A 27,505-nucleotide genomic window follows, 5' to 3' on the forward strand; every position below is an offset into this window, starting at 1 on the left:
AAGAGTGGCCAACAAATCTGCCCTTCAGATGACGAAAGGTTATTCTCCAGGTGGGCATTGGGAAAAAAAAATTCCATCTTTGTTTTAATTATAAGTTTTAAATTATTACTGTAAAGATTTTCTTTAAGTTACTTTATATCCACGTACAGTGCGCAAAATAAAAAAATGAACCACCCTGAATATTTTTTGCTCTAGTGATCGGATCTTCACGTTCTAAGACTCACTCTTAATTCAAGGGGTGACCTCAGATATGCTAATTTATTAGTGTAGACAATATTTTAAGTTACGAAATCAGACACAAAAACGTACTTTCGCTGATTTAAGAAAAAAAATTGACGAATTCAAGTTTCTGAGCAATCTGGGAAATATGGTCCTCATAGTTTTATGAGGACAGCAGTCCAAAGTTAGAACCTCTTAATATTGATATCACTTTTTGCGTATTTCGCCATAGCTCGAGAACTTTTTAAGGGAATTGAAAAATTTCTGCACACGCTTATAAAATTCGTTTATCCAAAGATAATTAATTCTATGCAAAAAATTAATTTTAGTATATGTTTATTATTTTTTATTGTTTTATTTAATAATAGTGAGAAAAAGTTGGAATTGTAAAGGTATATAATTTTTTACATAATTTCAAAGTATGCAATTTCACATGGCAAAATATATATATAGTATGTATATAAAAACAAAAACAAAAGCGAGGAAAACGAAGAAAATTAATAAGTTTCATTTGCTGTGCATAAGCTGCAAGTATATAGAAATCATAAAATAAGTTAAAAATATAGAGAAAATATGGAAAATAATAAAGATTAATAAAAAGCGAAAGAAAATTATTAAAACGAAATATTTTTAATAAATATTTCGTTAAAATAAATTATTTAAAAAAAATATGTTAAAAAGACGGAAAACAAAATAATGAAAAGATGTATTTCTTCATCTGCTCACACGATTATATCAGCACTCCTTTTTGTGTAATCGTGTGAGCTGATGAAGATAAAAAGTACTAATTGTAGTCAATAGTAGTTAGTAGTAATAGTGATAATAAATAGTTCTAGGTTCTAAATTTTTTAAAAATAAAATTAGTATTTTTCAACCTGTTTAAAAAGAAAAAGAAGAGTTATTTCGTAAACTAACTTTGGTCATCACATTCTATTTGCGGTAAAGACCACGTTCCATCTTCTCGACAGGTAATGGTGTCCTCCAAGTCTCTACATTTCAGAATCGCTACGCTGCCATAATGTGTGCTTTCATTTAATAGAATGTACTGCTCTGACTCACTACTCACGGAAGGAACTCCGCAGTCTATGGCTAAAATAAAATGCAACCGATAAAGAAAACAACAATTTTAATTCATTTTGTAAGTTTTCAAAATAGAGTTTCAAATCAGTCACTTTTTTCTAGTTTGAATTTTGTGAGAGGCAATTGTAAAATAATGCAGAAGTAATGTGCAGAGCTCAAAGAAAGGACCACCCTAAATAATTTTTGATTTAATGATCGCGGACCTTCACGTTCTAGGACTCATTCTTAATGGCTCGAGAGGGTGACCTCCAATAATTAGTGCAGACGATATTTTAAGTTACACAATCAGGCACAAAAACGTGCTTTCTCTGAATAAACATAACTTTTTTTCATTGGGTTTGGATTTTTGACCAATATAGGGGGTAGCCACGGTCTGGGAAATATAACCCCATTTAGTTGGTTAGGAATTTCTTTAGAGCTTGCTGCTAGGGATATGGGACTAATCATCAATACCGATAAGACCAAATACATGCCTGTACTTGCTAAATTAAATTTTACTGAATCCTATCTGGAGATTGGTTCCCACAGGTTTCAGACTGTTCAGAATTTTACTTACCTTGGTTCAATAGTTACTGCCGACAATAACATAGACAATGAGATTCGGAGTCGTCTAATTTGTTCAAATAAAGCTTTTTATGGTTAAAAACGTTTTTTCAAATCCTCTCTTTTATCAAAAAATACAAAACTTTTACTCTATAAAACATTAATTAGGCCAATACTTACCTATGGCTCTGAGACCTGGAACCTGGTGAAATAAAATTGCCATTTTTGAGAGAAAAGTTTTGAGGGCCATCCTTGGTGGGATAAAAATAAATAATTCCTGGAGAAGACGATATAATACTGAACTGCATAAAATCTACAGAGAGCCAGATATTGTGAAATTCATTAAAATACATCGAATGAACTGGGCAGCTCACATTTTCAGAAGGAATGATGACTCAAATTTGAAGAAAATCCGATTACACAAACCCCTAACGAACAGGAAAAGAGGTAGACCCAGGCTGAGATGGCTGGATTTAGTTGAGACTGATTTCCTTACTCTAAAGGAGAAAAACTGGCGAACAAGTGTCAAAAGTAGAGAGGAGTGGATTCGAATTCAAAGGTAGGCACTGGCCCACCCTGGGCTGTCTAGCCAGATATGATGATGAGTTGGTTAGGAAAGCGTTGGTATTTTAAAGAATGGTTGTTTCGAAAAAAAACAAACTATTTTATACTTTTTTCTCAGTTGGTTCAAAACAGTTATTTAATTTAGTAACAGATGGAGCTACTAATCGAAAAATTATAAGACAATGTTTTGAGTTGCATGCTTAACATGAAACTGAAATGTTAATAAGGACGTCTGTAAAAGTGGCTTTTAGATTTTTTCTCGTCGCTGCTGCAAATAATCATTGGAAACACTATTTTATAGTTTTTCTCAATTAAACTGCTGCAAGCTTTGAAAAAAATTTGAAGCTTAGCTAGTAAAATACCTCGTTAACTAACTAGAAAGTAACAAACTGAGCGATTCTATTCTCTTTGATTGGTCAAAACTGCGAGTCCTTTTTTGGACAGCCGGCATGGATGGTTGACCGTGCAAAACTAAGCGCAGATGGCGCTAGGGGTTAAATTTCGTCGTAAGAGTTTCGGGTTACTACTTCCGACTGATTTTTACGTCTGAACTTGAAAAAAAACGCACCATCCGATATTATTATGCTTGTAGTGTTTTCAATATAACACGTTCTTCCAATCTAATTTTCAACGAAACAAACAACAAATGAATTCTAAAGACTCTACAAGCTTGCCATGAGGCTACTCATAAAATAATAAACGATGCTATTTTACACAGATATAGCCAAATAAGGGATAACACTCAAAACATGGTTAACCTTACACTTTATTTATGCTGTGATATTAATTTCGTTAAATTTGTTATATACAACGAACCTATAGGTTTACGACCTGCTAGAATTTATAAATTACATAATACCCTTATAAATTCTAAAATTACGCTTACATTTAAACACAAATCACAGTAATGAAACTTCCTGGAATATTAAACCTCCTCACACATCGCCTCGTAAGCATAACATAAGCGGAGTTATACACCGGAAGTTTTCTAAATTTCTTCCGGTTTTAGGAAGCTTGTTATTGTTTACTTTCAGTCAACCATCCACTCGAATTTGAAAATTATATAGTTTATCTAAAGTAAAAACCAGCCATTCGTCTGGACTCGTGGCGGTGACTATGGTAACGAGGTACGTATAACTATTTCAAGCAGGGGTATGGGGTCATGTCTTATGACAGGGTTTCGCTCTAGCAGGCAAGAGAAAGGGAATCTTTTTCTTCCGTCTATTGTATTAACCCTAAAGTGAAGTGAAGCTACCCTCCCTGAAATGCGCTATTCTTGTTTCCATAGCAGCAGACGATCTCAGACTTTGTGGCGTAGGGAGTTCTTACCATAGACAAACTATACTCAATAAACCGAGGAATGATTTAGTCTTACGCAGGCAAAGTAGTTGTCCTTCACTCCATCGTCCATCTTCAGTGCACACCAGCGGACTACCAGATAATCTGTAACCATAATTACATGTAGCATTGGCAATGGTTCCCAATGTAAGAGAATTCGTCTTTCGGCCCATGTACAAAATACGGCCATGTTCGATAGCTTCTAATGGATGGCAGATTATTTCTGAAATAAAAAACGACTCCTATGAGTAAAAACGAAGTAATTCTGGAATCCGTGATCGTACAATAACTCCTAGAAAAGAGGAGGCCTCAGCACGGATTACCATTAATAAGAAATTTGACCCTTTAGTAGTCCAAACGTAATGACATCTTTCGTATTTACCACTGCGCAGCATGGTAGCCCAAACGTAGTGACATCTTTCTAATTTTTCATCCACTGCGCAGTTTATGTTCGTTACGTCGGACTACTAAATTGATCCGTGCTGAGGCCTTCTGTCTTCTGGAAGGTGTTGGATCATAACATTAAATTTCTAGGCTTTAAAATGATAATATGTTATCCGATTGTTTCTAATGGATGACACGTTATCTCTGAAATTAAAAACGACTCTTTAGGAAAAAATGAAGTAATTCTGGACTCATATTGATTTTAAAGCGTGATTCGTTAACGATAAACAAAGAAATAAATTAACACTTCTCAAAAGTTTGGAATAATAACGTTAACAGCAAAGCAGCAGCTGTTGAAGAAAAAATTTTTTTTTTAAAACAATTTAATATCTAAAATATGATTATGATTTATTTTCTAGAAAATTTATAAAAGAAACATAAAAAAAAGAAATATGTTGAATGGTTTTAGGAAGCTTNACTTAAGATATTCTTAAGATTTTTTTTAAAGAAATTCTTAAGATTCGTTCTAGTTGGGAGGCCACTAAAGCAAGGGGATGAGATTGTTCTGGTTCTCCAGTGGCGCCATTTATGGCCAAGAATTCGACTTCTGCCACATGCATACGTCACATCCGCTTATAGGACGGACACATTCATACATCCATTTATTCATCCACAGATCAAAATTTTGACCTGAACCAGCTGGTTCAGGTCAAAAGAGAACGATCAATCTCCAATTCAGTATCCCCAGACGTATAATTTGTTATGGGAATATGGAGGACCTTGTGACCCGATAGATTTAACTTGCACTAGTCGCCATTCACTACACGGGGAATCTTCGCCCGGCTGGATTCGAACACCCGTTCTCACGAACGTGAGTCCAACGCCCTGCCAACCAGGCTATCCTGGCCCCAAAGCAGCAGCTAATTTTATAATATATAAAGCCCTGACAGCAGCTAATTTTGAATTCAATAGATATTTACGTCATATGCACTAAATAATTGTTACTTATGTAATATAATTTCTTATTTAAATATAATTAAGACAAATTTAATGCATTGAATTTGAGGTTTTCAGATTATCTTAAACAATAAGTTTTGAGGAAAATCTATCCGTGTTGCGTACATTATATAACTTGGACAATCGTATATTTCACGCGTAAGAAAATACTGTTTTGTTGAAACAATATTCCATTAAAAACATAAAAAAACGTATAAATACTTGAATTATTGTAAGGAGGGATAAATAGGCTTAAGATACTTATTTAAAAAAATATTTTTATATAATAACAACTTGCTTCAAAACACAATTTCCTTTTCCTATTAACCTTTCACTCATCAAAATATAACTTTTCATTTTTATTATAATTTCTTTTTATTATTATTATTATAATTTATTATAATTATAACTTATAATTATATAAATATTATCGATTGCAGACATTTCTTAAGGACACTATTTAAATAACCGTTCTACTTAAAATTTATACTCTAATTTGTATTGGTAAACATCTAAAAAGGAATGGAAAAAAATTTTTTTTCTGAATGCCTCCAATTGACCGTTTTGGTTGAAAAAAAAAATTTTTTTTAAAGATGTTTGCAAATTTTTTTAAAAATAATTTTATTAGTTCTTGTAAGTAGGCAGAATTATGAATTTAATTAAAATGCTTCTTTTATTTTTTTTTTACAGGGAATTAAATTTAAACTTAACTGTTATCAATGCTTAAAGTTTAGATCTGTGTTATGTTATCCCTTCTATTGAAAACTATCAAAGGAAAAAAAAATTCTGAAAGGAGCTGTTCAGGTTTTCTGATACTTAAATGAAATTTAAATTTTATCTTGATATGAATAAGATTATCTAACCTATGCAGGTAGGAGGGTAGAGTGACCACTGTCCATTTGACATGCAGACCCTGGTGGTGGGCCCCACCAGTCGATATCCATAGATGCAACGATAGAGAACTGCGCCCGTCTCGGTTTTTACAGAGTAGGAATGAGCTGGACGTTCAGCTTCACCACATTCATAGATACCTGAAAAACTTATGGTTTAGTTCTTCTCGTACAGTACCAGGCCAAATTATTAGACCTCACAATAAAATTCTAAGTGAAACCTTAATTATCAGGTGAATTGCTTTGACGCGACTCAAACCGGTTTGCACTTGTTTACCTCAATGTGTTAAATGAGACGATATAATAATATAAATTCGATGATTGGACAAATTAGACAATATATTATATAAATATAGAATATTTATTATATCAGGTATTACATTTAATATATTATAATAATTAGACCAAATTATTAGACCCACTGCAGTATTTTAATAATGACGTGTTTTTCACGAGTTTATAGGCAATACTTTTATGTGTAAGCATGTATGTAATAGGTTCATATACAGGAGATTTTTCAGATACTTCCTAACTGCATTTATTTTTAACGTATTGCATTACAATGTTAACCAATTGATACAGGAACGTAAACAAGTGCAAACCGGTTTCAATCACGCAAAAACAATAAAGCTGTATAGAGTATCACCTGATAATTAAGATTTTACATAGAATCTTATAATGCGTCTAATAATTTGGCCACAGACTGTATAGTTACAAATAATGCGTCTGAAATCAAATTCAATCAGGGCTCATTAAAGGGAAATTGACCTCCTGTCGTTTTTGCACAGATATTTATGTAATAATTTTATGTATTTTTTTTTTTACAATTTATTTTCTCTCGTAACGTAAAATACCATATTTTTCAATAAAAAAATTAAAAGGCTTTTTTTTATCATTAAAAAATTAACCTTTAGTTAAAATAGTTTAAGATTTTTCTTTTATGGCACAAAAACAAAGTTTCTTTATCTCAATTTTTATCTCACAGCTCAAACGATATTCCACTACGCTAGTGTCCTTAACTTATGGATTTTTACGCTATCGCTTATTTTCACTTGCTTAAGTTTGATATTTTCTCACGCATTTTAACAGAATTGACAAAGTCTCACTCCAATATTATTATAATATTGTAACCGTCGTTGAACAGCCGACCCAATTTTGGGTTTACGACTACAACAATGTTCAACTCCGTAGCCTTGAAATTTTGAACCCAATCCAGAAGATAAGGGAACTTCTGGATCGAGTATTGAGAGAAATTCGCCTTCGTGGTGGACTTTTTTGATGGAACTAACCCGTATTTGCTTTACTTAGAGAGGAAGACCACGGAAACCTCCCACGGTTGGGCTGACGACAAGGGGACTCAAACCCGTGATCCGTCTAACACTGAGGATATTTCATGTCAGCACTGAGGTCGGTGCAAGCCGGATGCGGAATTCGTATCGACCAGTCATTGCTGGGATTCGGACCCGGTTTACTTCATTGGAAAGCGAACGCTCTATCCCCTGAGCCATCGCGTCTCATGCGCATGCGCAATCACTTATAATCTTATGTACAGGAGTGTATAGAATCAAATGTAAATATGCAAAATATCCCTATTATCAAATGCATTAGGATTTTACTTTATACACTCATGGACAAAAAAATTAGCGCACCAAGCAGGAGTCGTCAAAATGAAACGAAATTTTACATACGTAATGACTACTTTGATATAAGTAAATGATTAGAAAATCAAAGAAAAACAATAATCTTTTATTTTCTAATCATTTACTTATATCAAAGTAGTCATTACGTATGTGAGATTTTGTTTCATTTTGTCGACTCCTGCTTGGTGCGCTAATTTTTTTGTTCATGAGTGTACTTTCAAACTGGTGCATGTCTCTTACTAAACGTACTTCGGGTACTGGTGATATTAAGAATAACTTCGTGTACTGGTTATATTAAGGATACTTTGTCCTTTGTGTGGTATTTTATACCTTCGGATATTGTATTTGTAAAGTACTGGCTTTTCTTTAAGATACTTGTAAAGTAATTGGGCTTTACCTTAAGATGCTTTCAAAATACACCACTTACGAATATTTATACTTTAGGATACTAGTAAAGTATCCCACAAATAGGCTTTGCTTTATAATAAATATTTGTAACTTAATCCATACCTTTGTTGACGTACACTTGGATTTCGCATAGGCTGAAATAGTCTACACGGTGTCTGTTGTCTTCAACATGGATGTACCGTCCTTCAACGTCCCCTCCAGCACAAGTAAGCTTTAATGTAGTCGCCGCTAGGAACAAAAAATATGGTACTAGTTAGAAATAGTATTTTTTATAAATAACATCTTTTATTAAACAATTTTGAAAACATGAAAAACTAATTTTTAATAATTAAGAAATACTTATGTGATTAGTGATTAGTTCTAAAAATTAGTTACTGAGCCTTTTTTTTCCCTCCAGATTTCTTAAAAAACTGTCGATTATGAGCAAGTAAATTTTATTGATTCAAGAGGGACAATATCTATTTAACTAATGTACCAAATGAACAATGCAAAAAAAAAAAAAGACCATTAACTTGTCATCCAGTGATCGGATTATCATCTACACTAATGTGTAAGTTTAGTGGTTCGAAGATAGAGATTGACTTTAAATATGTTAATTAATTTGTTCAGACGATATTTTCATATTTAGTTTAGACTATATATAAGAATTATTAAGTTTTATTAAGTGCACATAAACTGCAAGTAATTAGCACTCACATTATGAGACAAAAATACAAATGAAATAAGAAAAATAAAATAAAGGAAAAACAATTTTTAAAAATAAGAAAAAAATTACTATAAAAAATAATTAAAATTGAAAAAAAAACAGAAATTAAAAAATTAAAAAGATATAACCTTGTTGTCAACTCACACGATTATATCTTAAAAATAGTACTTTCTAATATTGTATTAATATGACCAAAGCTAAATATATTTCAATACAATTGTGAGAAGAGCACTAAGAAACAAAAAGAAGAAGAAACTTATTCGAAAAATAAAACAAGCAAAAAACACAAAAATTCAAGAAAAATACAAAATAAAACACAAATAAGAACATATAAAACAGGAGAAAGAGTAACTAAGTTGCCAGATTACAAAATATGAAATTGAAGTGTAAATATAGGTGAGGGAGATATTTTTAGATTAGCAGAACTAGATTTGCGGAAGGTAATTATATATTATAATGAATAATTGAAAGTGTAAATTAATAAAAAGGTCGAATTTTAAATATAACATTTAAATTTCCGTGGTTTTTATAAAAATTATTAACATTTGCCGAGTTTATTATCAACAAGTTTATTTACAAAACTCACAGAACATTATTTAATATTTAGTCTTGTTGTGTAGAACGTTAGATACGACAGTAAAGTTAACGATTTACATATGTTGCTGTCGTAGGCCATTTAAGGCATTGGGGGTGCGATTGTTCTAAGCGATTTACATATAGAATTCTAATGTTAATTAATCGTTCTACAGAACTTACCGAATTTTCCATTGAAAGAAGCGCATTTATGGTAAGATGCCGTTGTTGAATCTCGCACACTGATTGCATAAATAGTCATCTGAGCTGCATCTGAGAAAGACATTCAAAAGACTAGCATTTTAATTATACATAAACTGATATTAAACTAGACAACAGTCCCATTTAATAATATGAACTGGCATTAAAATATTAAGAATATAGATGGAAGGGTTCAATTTTAAATAGTCTTGAGACAATGTATACAGCAATGGTTCCCAGTACTTAAAGCAGACGATTTTTTTATGCAGACAATTTAATTGATTAATTTAGAGAAAACGATTTTATATTAATTTGTATATCAGAAAACAACTTTTATATTTATTAAATTGCAGACGATTTTTTTAATGAATTGGTGTTGCAATTTTTACTCTATCTTTTGTTCTTGATAGTGAAACATTATGTTAAAAAGAATCTGAACTTCTTTAAGTTAAAAATACTTAGAACGCCTTTAAAGAGTTATAGTGATTTTCCGTGTGAATAGTATGAAAGAGAATTGTATTGGTTGTGTATCCGTATAAAAGAGAATTGATTTTTTAACGAATTGGTGCTGTAATTTTTACTCTATCTTTTGTTCTTGAAAGAGAAACATAACGTTAAAAAGACTCTGAACTCTTTTTAGTTAAAAGATTCTGAACGCCTTTAACAGACTGAACCGGGTACGTAAAATTTAAAAATGTGCTATCTCTTAGCATAAATTCCAATTTTTTAAAAAAGCTAATATTTTATCTTCTAATTTTTAAAAAAAACAAGATTTTATAATAAAGAAGTGAGAAATCGTAATTATTTTCATTTAAAAAAATTGTTTTGTTCTTTCGTTGTTGTAGTTTGAATTATTTAATTTTCTTAAAATTAATATAACAATTCCAATGATTGAAAGTAATGAAATAATAACAATGGCACATTACACTTAACCAGTGGAAACCGCTTTAAATTTTTTCAACTTTTGAAATGTAAATAATTGTTTGGCCTGCCGACTTCCTGAACAGTTCACGTTCACATCACAATTTTCTATTTTTAATAATTCTTTTTTTCATATTTCATTATTTTATTCGATGTAAATTATATTATTCGACTAATTAAAACATTTTGAATACTTTTAGTGAATTTGGGTTGTCTATTTTTTAAAATTGCATCAATCAGATTCTCAATTGGGTACTTGCACTTCAAGAAGAAGACCTCCCATACCCAACACATGTGACCTATGACGTCAGCTAATCTTTATCCGCAAAATGGTGTAATAAAGTTGAGCTAAGTTTATTTGCATAAGTTAGAATGTTAATTAGCGATAATTTAAATAAATACAGAGCCGTTTCGCACATAGAATTAGTAGAAATATAATTCGTTTTCGTCTACTTCTTTTACTTAACTTAGATTTATAATGTGTTTACGTATCTTATTGTAACCTTGATATATGTTTGTTTTGTATGCCTGGCAACTTCGAAGCATAATTAGTTTATGTTCCACATGGCTTCGTGTCTGTCTTTGTGCTAAGTCTCTGTGTAAATATATAGTGAAAGAATCTTTGTGAAAGAATTTAGAATGTGTACTTAAGAGAATTGATACTTGACGGGCTTAGCTTACTCGGAATAGAATGTAAAGAACTGTTGATAACGTTAACTGATACTATAACGTTTCAACAACCAATCAATATCGAGATACTACACTACGTCACTTGCAGGCATCCCATTGGATACCTGTAACTGACGTCATTGTAAGTAAATTTTGTAATACGTCGATTTAGAAGCCAATAAGGTTCGATACACACACGTGACGTCTCCTCCGGTATTCAATTAAATATGATTTAAATTACATGGTTAGGCATAATCGCTTCTCTTTTTCTCGAGTTGAAAGTACCCAATTTCGAAAAAGTTACCGTAAAAAATACAGTTGGCAAAGTGCTAAAAACTATTTTCCGTTATAAATAAAAGTTTAGGTAACTTAACCTATATTGCCAAAGTTTGTTTTTAAGCATTTTTACTAACTCTAATTCGTTTGTTTATAAAAGTGAGAGAGGATGACGGAATACCTCTCCTTAACGATTATAACTCATTAAACTTTTTAAACTTTTACAGTTTCTCACCGCTTTAACGATTCAACGCACGCTCCATTGGCTCTGTGTCACATGGAACTCACATATAACCATTTTAACTTCAATTGCCTTATTCAATCAGAATAATATCTACTAACCTTGTGAGTAGATCCCTTGTGGTACAGTGAGAGCGATAGCTTTGACCCTGTAATTTATTTTCATGTCCAGCCGAATCCATCGTGGTCTCAGTTTGTCTGTATAGGCACATGTGTTGGGATCACCATCGATTGATTTGTTGGCAGGATATAAACTGAGAGTTTGTCGAGAAGATGCTTGTTGATCCACTGTGGACAAGCTGCGATCTATTAAAGAAAAAGAAGCAATAATGTATGGGATGCTTAGTTCTGTGTTTAAGAGGCTTTGTAAAGTAAAAAGAATGTAAAGGAGAAGCACAGTAACTAAAACACTAAAACATCGAGCTTCAAATAATTGTTACAGTTGTTTCGATTGAAACAGTCAACACAGTTAAAGAAAATTTTTTATCAAAAGCTTCACTCAAGGTAGTTGAATTTTCCCACAAATGCTTAAGAAAAAAACATTGTATCAGAAAAAAAATTTAAACACTTCAAATGCTCTCTTTAAAATTATTATTCCTAATATTTTTCATATAGTTTTATATATTCATATATTTTTATATATCCCTATATTTTTATATATTATGTATTCATACATTTTTATACATCCATATATTTTTCATATATTATGTTATTATTTACCATATATTATTATTTTCATACACTTTTTATTTAACTTATTCCGTTAAAACTTTAAATAAGGTATTTTCTCATAAGAAAAAGTTTTTTTTGCGTGCATTCAAAAGCCGGATTATTCTAAGTACCCAACATTCGGATACTCTGCAGTTGACAAATGTAGTAGTACCTACAAAGCATCTCCATAAGATGTTGAATTTAGTTTATCATGGTTGGGATGAACCAGATGTTTCTGAGAATACGCGTGTGCACTTAACGCCCACTCTATAATTTAATTGTTAGAAGAATTTGTTAAACAATTCTATTTAATTTAGCTGTAGATAATACGCAATGTAAAAATCAATTTTTACTACCAGTAACCAGGTTATCTGACTTTACATTATTAAATATTAAAAATAATAATGAAACGTATTTCCTGTGCACATATTTGCAAATAACAAATTTCTTGAACTATGACATTTAAGCATGCCAACCGGACTGTATAAGGGTCAGGAAACTGGTCTTGAATCAGAAAGGTTCTGGGTTCGAATCCCGGGCAAGGCTGGATGTTGTTTCATTCTCTGTACTATCTGTCCTTACTGTAGGAGCAACGTTGACCCACCTAATATGGTGCNTTAAATATTAAAAATAATAATGAAACGTATTTCCTGTGCACATATTTGCAAATAACAAATTTCTTGAACTATGACATTTAAGCATGCCAACCGGACTGTATTAGGGTCAGGGAACTGGTCTTGCATCAGAAAGGTTCTGGGTTCGAATCCCGGGCAAGGCATGGATGTTGTTTCATTCTCTGTACTATCTGTCCTTACTGTAGGAGCAACGTTGACTCACCTAATATAGTGCCCCTGAAAGAGTGGCCAACAAGTCTGCCCAGTAAATGCCAGTGTAGACGAAATGTTAACACAGGTGGACATTGGAAATAAAAAATATTAAAAAAAATATTTAAGCATTTTTCTACCTACTATAATCGCCAAGTATAGAAATATGTTGCCAACATTGCTTATCATTCCTCGTTTTACCTCACGTACTACTGAATGACAGGAGTTGGTTTCAAAGTGAGAGTGATTTTTACCATTGCCAGAGCAGTCTACTTATATCATTAGTCTATGATTAAGTTCAAATTATAGTTTTTGCTCGATAACTCTTTTATTTTCAAATCTTCTTAGAACAATTTTCTATACTTGCTCTTATTTTTCGGAAATTATTTAATGCTTTGGAACATCGTATAAATAAAATAGCGATTTTATTGTCCAATTAATACTCTACCTGATTATTTTATTTCTTTGGTAAGTTCCCAGACATTTTATAAAACGTTTTTGCACTGAAGTATTTCCAATAAGTAAGGGGAAATTTTAAGACAAAAGCAGTTTAAATTTTTCATTCATACTAAGACACTAACACAGGGGTAATTGTGAGTCCAACTCAAAAATCCTGAAAATTTCCTAAGTAAAATCATTCAAAAAATTAATATCTTTATAAATTTAAATCATCGAAATTTTCAAAACATGATATTCTAAATGAATTATATGCAGCATAATTTAAATGAATAATTATGTGTAAGTTTACTTTTATCTCTAATCACATTTATTATTCTACCAGAGAAAATATTTACAAATGATAGAGATGCCAGGTATAAATTCTAGTTCTAATATTTTTTAAATAAAATATACAAGAATTTTTACATATAAATGTGATAGATGATTTTTTGTAACTTCTGGACTTAGGATTTCCGGAGCACAATTACCCCAAGCGTAAAAATGCTTCGCATACTAAAATGCAGGAACATCAAAAGTGATCTCCATTTTTCTAGTTTGTCTACGGTACGAACTCCCCCGCCACAAAGTCTGAGGCCGTCTGCTGCTATGGAAACAAGAACAGCGCATTTCAGGGAGGGTAGCTTCTCTTCACTCTAGGGCTAACACTCTAGACCGAAGAAAAAAATTCCCTTTCTCTCGTTGACCCGAGCCAAAACCTATCCTAAACAGTAACCCCACACCCCTACTCGGAATAGTTAAACTTCGTTACCATGGTTACGGCCACGTTTCCAGACAAATGGCTCTGGGAGTTCTTACTTAAGACAAACTATATAGACATTCGATCACCGTTTCACACACTATAAGAATCTCCCTGTGTTTTAAGAGGAAGTGTAAAGAGGCTTACCGCAAAGGGGCATCAGCCCTGGGGACCATGTCCCATTTCGAAGACAAACCCTTTGTAGAGGACCTTGCTGAGAGTATCCTACAGAACAGGAGTATGTAACGGCGTCCCCTGGTCTATACAGTTCTTTCAGAGGATAGGGTCGCCCGAAGGCTGGAGATCCCGGATAACCACAATCTAAACCTAAAAAGAAAAAGAATACAGTTGATATGAACATACTGTTAAAAGAAGGCGTTTTATGAGCATGTTACCATGAATGACCGAAATCAAGAGAATCTCGACTTTCACCGGTGAATGTCAACAATCACACATTCGCTTTGGTGAATGCCCGAAATAGTTGATACATTCGATTTGATATTAATTTAATCGTTGCTATTACTATATTAATTCGATATTTTAATATTTGCAGATGATAGATTAGGGGAAACGCATGTTTTCGGAGTACTGGTTAAATACATAATAGGCCAGTGGCACTTGACCTTGGAAAAACATTGATGTAGGGCAAACCAGGCATATGTATACCGGGCAGTGGTACTTAACAAGACCTAGTATATACACTGGTGGACAAAACTAAGAGATGGAAGACATTTTCCCAAATATCTAAAAAAATACTGAACATAAATAAATTATTTATAATTATTATAATCATAAATAAATTATAAGAAATTTGGTATGGATATAGCTTATTCCATGATAATAAAGTATGAAAAACAAAAATGAAAGTGGCATTCACTGGCAAGACCTATTGCCAATAAATCCAATGTAGTCTGAACTTAAGGATAAAAGATAACAATAAAAGTGAGGCTTGTACGCTGTGTGTTGTCTCTAGTATGGTGTATGGTCACCCCTGACAGGCAGACAGCTTGCACAACGAGTATACGTGCTGTTAATAAGGGAGTTAAGGAGGACTCGATGAAGACCCTCCCATTCTTCCACCAGAGCAATTTTTAACTCCAGAATGGTTCTCGGGGGAGGTTGGCGCATCGCAATAGCTCTCCCAAGAGCATCCCAAGCATGTTCAATAGGACTCAGGTCAGGGGATTTGACTGTCCAATCCATTCGTTGCATATCCTCGCTTTCCAGATACTCATCAACCATCAGAGCTCTATGTGGTCTCGCATTGTCATCCATAAAAATGAACTTAGGGCCAACAGCGCCCCTGAAAAGACGCACATATGGCTCTAGGACCTCCTGTCTGTACCTCTGCACTATTCACGGAACCATTGTCAAACACATGGAGCGGTGTGCGGGTATCTTGCATGATCCCTCCCAAATCATGAGTCCTCCACCAGCATAATGGTCCCTTTCGATACTGTTGCTGGGATGGTATCGGGTTCCAGGTTCCCTCCATATCAATACCGTCCAGAATCAGGTTGTAGACTGAATATGGACTCATCGGTGAAGAGAACATTAGCCCATTGAAGCTGTGTCCAATTCTGATGTTGTCTGCACCATTCTGCACGCGCTTTTTTGTGGGAGGGAGTGAGTGGGATGCAAATAACGGGCTTCCTGGCATACAGCCCTCTTTCGTGGAGTCTCCTGGAAACTGTTTTACTCGAAATTGATGTTCCTGTAGCAGCCGCGAGGCTCCTAGACAATTGAGTGGCTGTAGCCGTCTTCTGGCGCTTAGCTGAAAGGAACAAATACCGGTCTTCATTGGCCGTTGTAACTCTCGGGCGACCTTGTCCTGGTCGTCTGCATACTAACCCAACTAGTTTTAAATTGACTCCACAAATTGGAAATGACGCTTGGTGTTATATCCAATTCCCTAGCAATCTGAGCTTGGGACTGACCTGCCTCAAGTCTACCCACAATTCTCCACCTCATACCTTTGTCTAAACGATGATGTTCACTCATTTCACCTAAAAACCAGTAAGAAATAACAAGATTATTCAAAAAATGTACTAAAATCTGCAACTGCGTTGAAGAGTGGAATGAGATGAACAGCTCGGTGCGGATTTTTATACCTCCTGCTGGCTTAGCAACGCCCAGAAGAATACGGAAACTTATCTCAGGGCTAATAGCGCTACAGTGACCATATATGGCAATCAACTGTCCAGGTTTTGTGCGGTATTTTTAAAGAAATGTGCGAAAATTATTCCATCTCTTAATTTTGTCCTCCAGTGTATTTCTCGGGCATTTACTTAGTCAACTATGTGATTGACAACATTCACCGGTGGAAGTCAAAAACCATCAATTTCGATATTAGTGCCCACAGTTGTAATGCAGCAAACATTTGCTCGACTTCGACTATGATTAATTCGGTTAGTTTAAAGTTAGTTCCTGTGGATTAAAAGAAGAAAAAAATACTAGGTCTATATTACTAAATATATATACTAGGTCTAGTTAAGTGCCACTGTCCGGTATACATTTGCCCGCTATGCCCTACATCAATATTTTTTCAAGGTCAAGTGCCACAGCCCTGTTATGCATTTAACCAGTACTCCGAACACATACGTTTCTCCTAATCTATCCTCAGCAGATATTAAAATATCGAATAAATATAATATNTGGACTTCTTTACTATGAAAAATTGATGATATTTTTTGAAAAATGAAGAAATAAAAAAATTTGTTCACATGTACCCCTCTCTCCCCTACTAGGTCTAGTTATGTGCCACTGTCCGTTATACACTTGCTCGCTATGCGCTACATCAATATTTTTTTAAGGTCAAGTGCCACAGCCCTGTTATGCATTTAACGAGTACTCCGAACACATACGTTTCTCCTTATCTATCCTCAGCAGATATTAAAATAACGAATAAATTTAATAATATCAACGTATAAATTAATATCAAATCGGATATAACAAATATTTCGGACGTTCACCAAAGCGACTATGTGATTGTTGACATTCACCGGTGAAAGTCAACATTCTCTTGATTTTGGTCATTCACGGTAATAAGTACACTGTTTTTAAAGATTTTGAAAGAAAAAAAAAAAAATCAGAGCACTTCCCGTTTTTGTAATGATGCAGAATTTTGATAGGCAGCGTGCGCAAAATGAAAAGCGAAACACTTTAATAATTTTTGATTTTATGATTGCATTTTCACTTACATAAGTACTGACAGGCAACCTTAATGATTCTGGAGCTTTTTAATACAAGAAATTTTTTTAAAATTTTTTATCTTTAAGCAATCATGGTAGTTACTTCTATTTGTGAGCCGTTGAGAAATTTTACAGCGAAACAAGTTAATAAAGAATTCATAATTAATATTAATGACTTGAAAATTCTTTTCAATAACCAATTATGTAGGTTGACATATTTTAATTTCGTAAAGCTGACGTAATAGACTACCTGACATTATATGATATAATTTAATTAATGTTATCCTTCAATTCGTAGATTTCATTACGTTGAGATTGATAGAGAGTATAAATTGCGTACCTGATTAAAAGACAAAAGGGCGTGACTATAGTATATAAACAAATGTTACACGCTCATAGAATATTATTTACATTTAAATAGTCATTAGGAACATTTAGATTTAATAGTCATTGCCAAACAAGTTATTCAAATCCAGGACGCTGATAAAAGAGAAAACTATTTATTTCGCTCTTTTTTAATTACAAGTTCTTTTTTTATTGCAATGAAATAACATAATCATACCGCAGCTAAATTTAAAAAATTAAAATTGCACAAATGATGAATATGTAATTAGACTACCTGCCAATTTTTTTTTATTTCAGCAAAGAGAATATTATATTAAACTATAGAAATTAGAAGGTTGTTTACATGGAATTTATATCAAACAACAATTTCATAAAAATAGGGAAGAATTTTTCGACATAAAATAAACATGGTTCTAACGAGAAACTTTATTAAACCTTTTTGAATAATCATTTTAACAAAAAAGTCTACGTAAGTAAAACGTAAAATTACGTGAGTAAAATATAAATAAATTTTCAATAGTTTTCCTCAAAATTATTTACTTTTTTTTTAATATTTAAATTTCAACTTTTTTTATTCATCAATATATTTTTAATAATGACAACGATAATTGTAAGAAAAAAATCGCCCAAAAATAATTAGAAACATTTTCTACTAAATATTCATTTATAAGTTTTGCGTAAAGTAGAAACAATAATGTTTAATACGATTTTATAAAAGTTAAATACTGCATTTATATATATATATATATATATATAAANAGTGAAGTTAAAATATTGAGAAAATATGGAAAATAATAAAGATTGATGTGATGACAAGAGAGGAAAAAAATATTAAAAATAAAATTATTTTTAAAAAATATTTAAAATTTTTTATTTATTTATCAAAAGATAAAAAATATTAAACATCCGGAAAAAAAAATAAAGAAGAAAAAAAATCTCTTCATCAGCGCACACGATTATATCCGCAAAAAGGAGTATTTTCTAATATTGTATCAATATAGCCAAAGCAAAATATATTAATACAATAGTGTGAGGAGCACTAAAAAAATTGAAACGAAAACAGAATACATTAAGTAAAAAATATATACGAAATAAAACATATCAAGCAAAAAACAGAAAATACAATACAGAATCAAACACGAAAGGAAATTTTTAAAGCGAGGAGCGAATTCAAATGTACCACAGTTTAGTTTTCTGTGGTTTCGTTTTCAACTTATTGCGTGGATTTATTGTGGCATATTTTGAAATACTTCGTAACCGCGACATTGAATTATAAACAAATCTTTTTTTTAAAAAATTGTCTGAAATAGGAGATAAACGAAGGAGTGCCGATATTTACGTAAGAGTCACTTCCGACATTTTTTGTATCACGTAATAAAGAAATCCTCGTCACACCTGCTGCTGCTGCGAAGGAGGGTGCTTTCTGGGTCACTGGTGCTTTAATAAAGATGACATCAACATCCAAGAGGGTGAATCAGTTATTCATCTCACTTCTTCGATTTTCGCTTTCCGTTAAAGAGTGGAAATTCGTCAGATTATTTAGCTTATGCGCAAATTAACTACAGGGAGCGTAGCCAAATCTTTCAACAAAAATAAGAACCTTTTAAGTACTTTTTAAGAACTCAAAAAAAAAAAAATGTTTTTTTAAGCTCTATATACTCTAGCAGCAAAATACCTTGGGCCCTCATTGGACCAATATTCCCGAATCTTGGCTTAATAAGGATTCAAAGGGCTGTTATTTTTCCGATATTGGCCCTATATAGAAATGTCCTATTCACCCAATATTTTACAATCACTTAACAACCCACATCGGCCCTATATAGAGTTGTCTGATTCATCCGTTATTTTATAGTCATTATTCGGTCAACATACGCCCTATATTGTTTGTATAGGCCGATATTGGTCCTATATAGGACCAATATTATAAAATCTGGACCTATCAATATTGGTCAATCGGTATTAGTTCATATAGGACCGATAACGAGCCAATTTTGAGCCCAACTGGAGTCGAGGTAAAATTGTTACTCAGGGTACATTAACAAAACGCAAAATAATTTTCAAAGACTTTACATGATCATGATAAAAGAACTAGTTTCTGACAAGAAACTTTCTTATCGACTATACTAGTCACCATAAAAAAAATCGAAAGATTTTTTGGTTCGATTTCAGAGGGTGCAAAACGAAGCCTGAAACTGAGAATATCTTGTGAAATGCAGCTGAGTCGCACATGAGAGAATCTCACCGAACCCATCTGTGTATATTGCACATGCTGACTCGCAAATATTTCATTAAACATGTAAAATGATTGGCGCTTGCCGACGGTACACCGAAATGGATTGTGGTAAAATGAATTGTGAAAACATTGAATAGAACAATGTGAAAACCACACTTTTGAATAATACGAGGCGAAAATAGATATGGTAAGAAAAAAAAATCTAACTTTCGAAAAGATAATATTAAGCACTTTTTAAAAATCTCCAATGAAAGAAGTACTTTTAAGGACTTTTATAAAACGAAAATCGAAAATAAGCATATTTAAGCACTTTTTAAAAGCACTACGCTCCACGTAACTAAGGTGATCCGTTAAAGTGCCAAAAAAAACTGTTTTATTTCTCTAATCCCCTGCGTAATCTACAAACTAACTAGATAATCTGCATATCACCTGCTAAACACAAGTTATAGGGAGAAAAAAGGGAAGCGTTTCTGTAAGCTTAAATTAATCTAATGTCATTTATTTATTAAAATCAATTGACTACCATCAAACAATCAACACATTAGTTGATAGAATTAATCGTATCCGTTTAAAAACTATAAACAAATAAAATCCCTTTAAAAACTATAACGCAAAGAGCAAAACGGTAATGTTATTACAATTAAGAAAATGCCTTTATTTTTTTGTTGTTCAATATCTAAAGAAACAAGTCAATAATTACAATGAAATAATCAACAATTTAATTTAGAATGAGAGAAACAAACTCTTGAATTTCAATAATACCGAGATCGTTAATTCACACATCACCCAGGTAAATTGCGGAAAACTCTTAATTTTGCCCTTTAACGGATCACCCTAGTAACTCTGCAGATTAGCAAGGTAATAAGCAGATTAACGGTTTTCGTGGCAGCATATATACTTCTATGAATTGGAGACTTATAGTATTAGAACGCATAAAATTTTGATTTTTTTTGGACAGTTAACGGTTATGCACCTGAAAATGTTACGGAAACAAACGGATTTCTATGAAAATCATATAAACTGGAAGTTAAACGCTATTTCTCTTCATTAAGATGTTGTTGTTGCCGTCGGCCATTAAGGCAGAGGGGGGAGCGATTGTTCTTGCTTTCCAGTGGTGCCATCTATGGCTAAGAATTCGACCTCTGCCACATTCATACGCCGTTTATAGGGCGGTGCCATTCATATATCCATTCATTTGTCCACAGATCGTAATTTTGACGTGAACCAGAGAACGATCAAACTCTAATTCAGTACCCCCAGAGATCTTGATTTGTTATCGGAACATGACGGATTTTGTGACCCGACAGATTTAACGTGCACCAGACACCATTCTTCGACCGGCCGGATTCGAACTCCCGTTCTCACAAACGTGAGTGCAGCGCCCTGCCAACCAGGCTATCTCGGCCTTTCATTTAAATAGTAATATAATGTAGACTAAAAATCAATTTTCATTGTACGGTTGATTAAAACAATTACCTAGATACTATCAATATACTTTAGAGTTACCAGACTTATACTTCAGAATTAATAGAGTATTTTAACCAATTTCATTTAAAATATTGATTTTGTCATTCAAAGTTACATTGTTTAAAATGATGAATAAATTTTTATAACTTACAATTCAAAAATTTTCTGAATATAATTAAAATTAATGATCTAAGTAATAAATTGTTACAAATAAAAAATTCTTACAGGTATTTTTGGATAAATAAATGTTGCAATTGTGAGAATTTTTTTTCTGATTTGTTTAAAATCTTTTTGACATTTGATGATATACGCAAAATGTGAAGTTAAAATTAAAGAGCTTTAATTAAACGTTTGAGTAATAAAGTATTTAAATATATTGCATCCAGTTTCCTGGTTAATAATGCTGTGAGCGTAAAATGTTCCTGATCTTTCAATCTTTTTCTAAGTTATATATATATATTTTTATTATTATTTTGTATTATAAATATGAACTAATATGCCAAAATTTAGAATTATTACGGAAAGCAATATTTACCCATTTTGCTGAAAAAATAAAGTAATAAAAAAAGGAGCCATATTCTATATATATATATAGCTATAGCTGTAAATACTAATTTCTAAAAAACGAAATGTTTTAGTTTACTTATTTCCCTATTTCGTTTTATATTTTACAAACATCGTTAAACAGTTGGCCCAGTATTTTTAGTTTACTAATGTTCAACTCCGCAGCCTTGTAATTTTGAACCCAATACAGTAGAAAAGGGAACTCCTGGATTAAGCATTGGGAGAAATTTGCCTTCGTGGAGGACGTTTTGATGGAACTAACCCGCATTTGCGTTACATGGAGAAAACAAAAACCCCACTAGAACCTCCCCTAACGGCAAGGGGTCTCTAACCCATGATCCGTCTGCCACTGAGGATAATTTACGTCTAGTCTGCACTGTGGTCGGTGCAAGCCGTATACGGAGTTCGCATCAACCAGCCATCGCTGGGATTCGAACCCGATTCACCTCATTGGAAGACGAAAGCTCTATTCCCTGAACTATCACGGCTCTTACCATGAGCAAACTCTTTAAGCAAATCTAGGAAGAATTTTCAAATTGTTCTTATATTATTTTTAATGCTAACACGTATAAGCATTTAAAAATCACTAACTAAAGTTTTCTAAACTTTTTCGCGGCAACTGAGGGACTCAAACTATTAGATTCAGTTTTTTTTTCAACAGCGAGTTATTTTTTTAAAAAAATTAACACTTCCTATTAAATAATATTGAATTTATCACTGGCATTAAATGAAGACAAAACAAATTAGCATATTTTTTAAATGTTGACTTATGTCAGGACCTTTTTTTTTCCCTCAATGAAAAATGACAAAAAAGCAAAAAATGGGGGGCCAACATTTCCTATTTCGACATTTTAGTGATGGATTTTTTTTAAAACTTTTTGTATAAGGTGCGTTTTACAGTGAAACCTCCAGGAAAGACCACCACTAAGTAGCAGGGGTCTGTCTAGGTTTTTCTGAGAGATACCTATTTTGTGAAAATTTAGACATAATTTGTGAAAATTAAAAATTATGGTAAAAAATCAACACAAAAAAATGGTAAAAATATGGCTTTATCGTTTCTTATGGGATACAAAAATAAAATTTTAAGAAAAAGTATTTTGTGTAACTACCGTTTTTTCTAAAGTTGAATTTGTGAAGGTACCGCTGAACGGTAGTAAATTTGGCCTGGACAGACCCCTGTGTAGGGACCACTTTTAGGAGGCACGAAATTCTTTCCAAAGACTTCGTGTTGAAGAAAATCTTAAGGCGAGACCAAATTGCATTAACGCAAAAAAAAAAGAAAAAAAATTAGTTAATGAAAAATATTTTGTTTATGACATAAAATGGTTCGTATAAGCACCATCGGCCAAATTAATGGACAATCCATAATTGAACGTTAGTTTTTTCTATTTGTATTATTTTCATTCTATTTTAGAAACTCACAATTTTTATCCACCATAAAAAACATATGATGAATCTCATATGAAGTAATTATATATTTTCAAAAAGTCGAATTTATCAGTGATAGTTAAAAAAAATACTTCCATGTTTTGAAAATTTCTCAACAGAAAGTGTTTACTCCAATTGATTTGTTAATATTTTATAGATGTCTGTACATTATGAGAAAAATAAAATTAGTAAAAAATAGACGTCACAGAGTTAATAAAAAACATTTATTGAAAAACGCACCTTTTGCCGAAAATGGGTTAAGGCACGGACCTGTAGAAACACACAAATAGTGGTGTTCGTTTATCTAATACTGATGATGCAGAATTTAAGTAAATAGTTCATGCATTGCATATTAATAGATAGAGAAAAACGTGAACTTTATTTTTAAGAATGAGAATTCATAGCCACGGAAAAATATCCTTCTTGGCTTACAAAATATTCGATACAAACGCTTGGATGGTTCGTGTGTATTGAAAGGAAGCCAACAGGCATGTGAAATTTTCTTTTTGCTGCTGATAGTTAAATGTATGTCAACATTTTCAGAACTCATTCCAGACTTTTCCAGGAAAGTCCTGCTTTTTTTTGGACATTTAAGAAAAATCTATTTGCTAACTGGAGAATTTGAGCTAACTAAAGAATAGCGTGCCGTTTTTGCGATTTTGTTAACAGTTTGAGAAGAAAAAACAATTCAGTGGTCGATCTTGACGCTTCTATAAGGTTCTGTTTTTATGAACTTCGAAAAAATCTATGCACAACTTTCTGAATCTAAAATTACCATAGAAATAGGGTACTTTTTGCCCAATTTTTCTTTCGTGAATATGTGAAATGAAAGGTGATGTCTTTCAAGGAGTTATAGTTTTAAAATAATGAATTAAATTTAATTACTAACGAATTCGTTTTTCAAAAGCTGAATATTTTGAGAAGGATACTTTTTCAAAATGAAATAAAAAAATATTGCGTTTTTTTAAGATAAAATAATTTGTAATGGTTCGTTTTAAAGCGTAAAATAATTTGAAAAGAATCCTTTTTCATAGGAAAGTAATTGTTTGGTTAAGGGAAGAAATAATTTGCAAAAAATCCATTTTTACGACAAAATTATTTGCAAAAAGTGACGTCAAAATTTGTGAAGGATTTGTTTCCACGACGAAACCAATTGCAAAGTATCCATTTTGAAGGCAAAATCATTTGGAAAGGTCTGTTCTTATGAATCATTTCTGCGTTTTACGTGCACGTTAAAAACTTCCAAATCGTTAAAGTTCACGAGTAAGTTTCTCTCATTCAACTAATTTGTTGATTCTTTGAATATCGAAAAATAAATAAATGACGCTACGTTAAATTCCTTAATTGTAATAATGTTTTAAACCATTTGATTTTTTGTATTATAGTTTTTAAAATGATCAACGTGTTGTATTGTTATATTACATGCGTTGCTTGTAGTAACTTGACTTTTTTGCGTGGTAAAAAATCATTTAGTGTTATTTACAGAACCTACAGATGCGTTGTTGTTTCAGCAAAGATCTTATTTAAACTTTATTGAGTATAGGTAATGATCAGATTATCTAAGTAGTTTGAAGACTACTCTTGATAATTTTAGAAATGAAACAGTTTTTAACATTTTAACGGATCACTTTGATCGATCTGCATTTATGTGTAGAAAAACTAACTTTTACACAGTAATGATAACATACGCACCAATCTAAAACGTACTACATTTTTCGCATTTTTATAATTTTTACTTATATTTTCTTTTGTAAATGTTCGAATACTATTGAATTATGTAAAAACGCTTTCTCTTAAAAACTTTTACAGTTAATAACCGTAATGGAAAACGGCCTAAAATGAAATGGAATTTAATGTAGCAAGTTGTTTACCTTTAACAACTTTCAAAAAGAGAAATTAAAAAATGGATTAAATGTTCGGGTGTTGTTAAATATACTCTTTTTTAATTATACGTTTCACTGATTGTGCGTTGGATTGATCGAAAAAACAAAAAAACAAACGTAAACTTTAATTTACATTGTAAGGAGAAAAAGTAGAAAAGACAAAAGGATCTTTCTCTTGAAGTTTGTTTACAATAATTATTTACTCGAAGATGAGTTCTTTGAAAAGTTGGTGAAGTGATAAGTAGAGCAATCATCGTTCAGTTTTCTTTTAATTTCTTCCATCGTCTGCGTTACGCACTGAATCGTTTGCTCCATTAAAAAGGGTTAAGAACATGAAACCCCCTTTTCACCGTTGAGAATAGGGTGTTCCACCTCGATTAAGAAAGAAACACACAACCGTTACTCATCGTATGCAACATAAAAAGAAAAGGAAAAAAAAATTGAGGGAGAAATAAATAATTAAAAGATCAGAAAAAAAATATCTGAACTAATTTAGGTAATAATACAAGAATTTATTATCATGAATTACTTAGTGAGTCTTAAATTTGAAAACCTTAATAATATAATGATAAGTCACATTTTTAAAATGTCGTAGAGGGCAGTTAGTATTCAGTACGATTTTTTTTTGTTGGCAACAAGATGTTTCATTGCACTGTATGCTATTATCTAGTAAAAATTTCGGAGGTACCTACCTGGAAACAATGAAAATGAATAGTTTTATGTAAAAACTTCACCTTTTGAAAAAGTGTGGCCTTTCACTTTATTGCCCAAATCCCTTCAATTGTTTATAATTGCAATTTTATACAGCTCTATGATAATTTATAAAATGAAAACATGAAAAATAAATGAGTAATTTAAAACTAAAATAATGACTAGTATTCTACAAATTTATTTAATTCGGTGCAAGTGAGATTTGGAATATAAAAGACAAAAATAACTTTTAAAAAATTGGCAATAATATAGCTTTGAGCTTTCACTGTCTGATCAATGCTTATCTAAGACGCCAAATTCCCTTTGTCGAAAAATAAATTTATTTTCGGAATAAAATCTTGCGTAAGCATTAAGGAAAAAAGTTGTGATTTGTTTATTTTTGCTGATAAGAGAAAGTACGTATGAGCATAACGCTTAATAAGGCATATCCTCATAATCTTTTTATAAAAAATCCTCTTAACAAATGCAGGGAGTAATCTTTTATACAAGCATATGGTGAGAGGTTGCAATTTGCTTTGTTTGTGCAAACAAGAGAAGGATGGCTGGGGACTAAAATTCCCCAGAATATGCTTACGTAATATGCGACTGTTACTAGGGTGTAAACAAAACCACTAGCTTAGAGGTTTTATAAAAATACTAGGGGGCTAAGCCCCCTGTTCGCTAACGCTCACGAACCCCGATGATTGCTTCTCAATAATTTTATTTGATTTGATAATCGTCGTTGAACATCCGACCCAATTTTTGGGGGGTTTACGACTACTAACGTTCAACCCCGTAGCCTTGTAATTTTGAACTCCATCCAGAAGACAAGGGAACTCTCCTGGATCAAGTATTGGGAGAAATTTGCCTTTGTGGAGGACTTTTTGATGGAACTGACCCTCATTTGCATTACACAGAGAGGATGACCACGAGAACCTCCCACGGTTAGCCTGAGTGCAAGGAGACTCTAACCCATGATCCGTCTACCACTGAGGATATTTCACGTCAGCACTGTGGTCGGTGCAAGCCGGATGCTGAATTCGTATCGCCCAGCCATCGCCAGGATCGATCCCTGGTTCACCTCATTGGAAGGCGAACGCTCTATCCCCTGAGCCATGCAACTCTTTCGCAATAATTGCTGTTTCTTGGCATTATAACAGTTGAAATTATTCAACTGTATATATACAGGGTGTCTCAGTTAAGCGTTTCAGAACTTCTAAGAGGGGTAGGGGGCATCCTGACGACTCGAAATCATATAGCAATGTGGGGTCGGAAATGCTTTCCTGAAGCGGTGACGTACACAGAAGCACCATAAAGAAAAGAGAC

The 27,505-nt window shown here is 32.6% G+C and overlaps 1 protein-coding gene across 1 annotated transcript in view; it reads right to left on the reverse strand.

Moving 5' to 3' along the window:
* LOC107455186 (sushi, von Willebrand factor type A, EGF and pentraxin domain-containing protein 1) overlaps window positions 1-27,505 on the reverse strand; it is a 52,783-nt gene that overhangs the window by 8,573 nt on the left and 16,705 nt on the right. Inside the window, exons 2-8 of the mRNA XM_043052213.2 lie at window positions 14,526-14,705; window positions 11,751-11,954; window positions 9,525-9,614; window positions 8,165-8,290; window positions 5,988-6,155; window positions 3,782-3,967; window positions 1,135-1,308 (exon numbers count right to left, since the gene is read on the reverse strand). Of these exons, the coding sequence (XP_042908147.1) occupies window positions 1,135-1,308; window positions 3,782-3,967; window positions 5,988-6,155; window positions 8,165-8,290; window positions 9,525-9,614; window positions 11,751-11,954; window positions 14,526-14,705 (1,128 nt within the window). The remainder of the gene's footprint in view (window positions 1-1,134; window positions 1,309-3,781; window positions 3,968-5,987; window positions 6,156-8,164; window positions 8,291-9,524; window positions 9,615-11,750; window positions 11,955-14,525; window positions 14,706-27,505) is intronic.

The sequence above is a fragment of the Parasteatoda tepidariorum genome, chromosome 7 (genome assembly GCF_043381705.1).
Source record: "Parasteatoda tepidariorum isolate YZ-2023 chromosome 7, CAS_Ptep_4.0, whole genome shotgun sequence".
Taxonomy (NCBI): domain Eukaryota; kingdom Metazoa; phylum Arthropoda; class Arachnida; order Araneae; family Theridiidae; genus Parasteatoda; species Parasteatoda tepidariorum.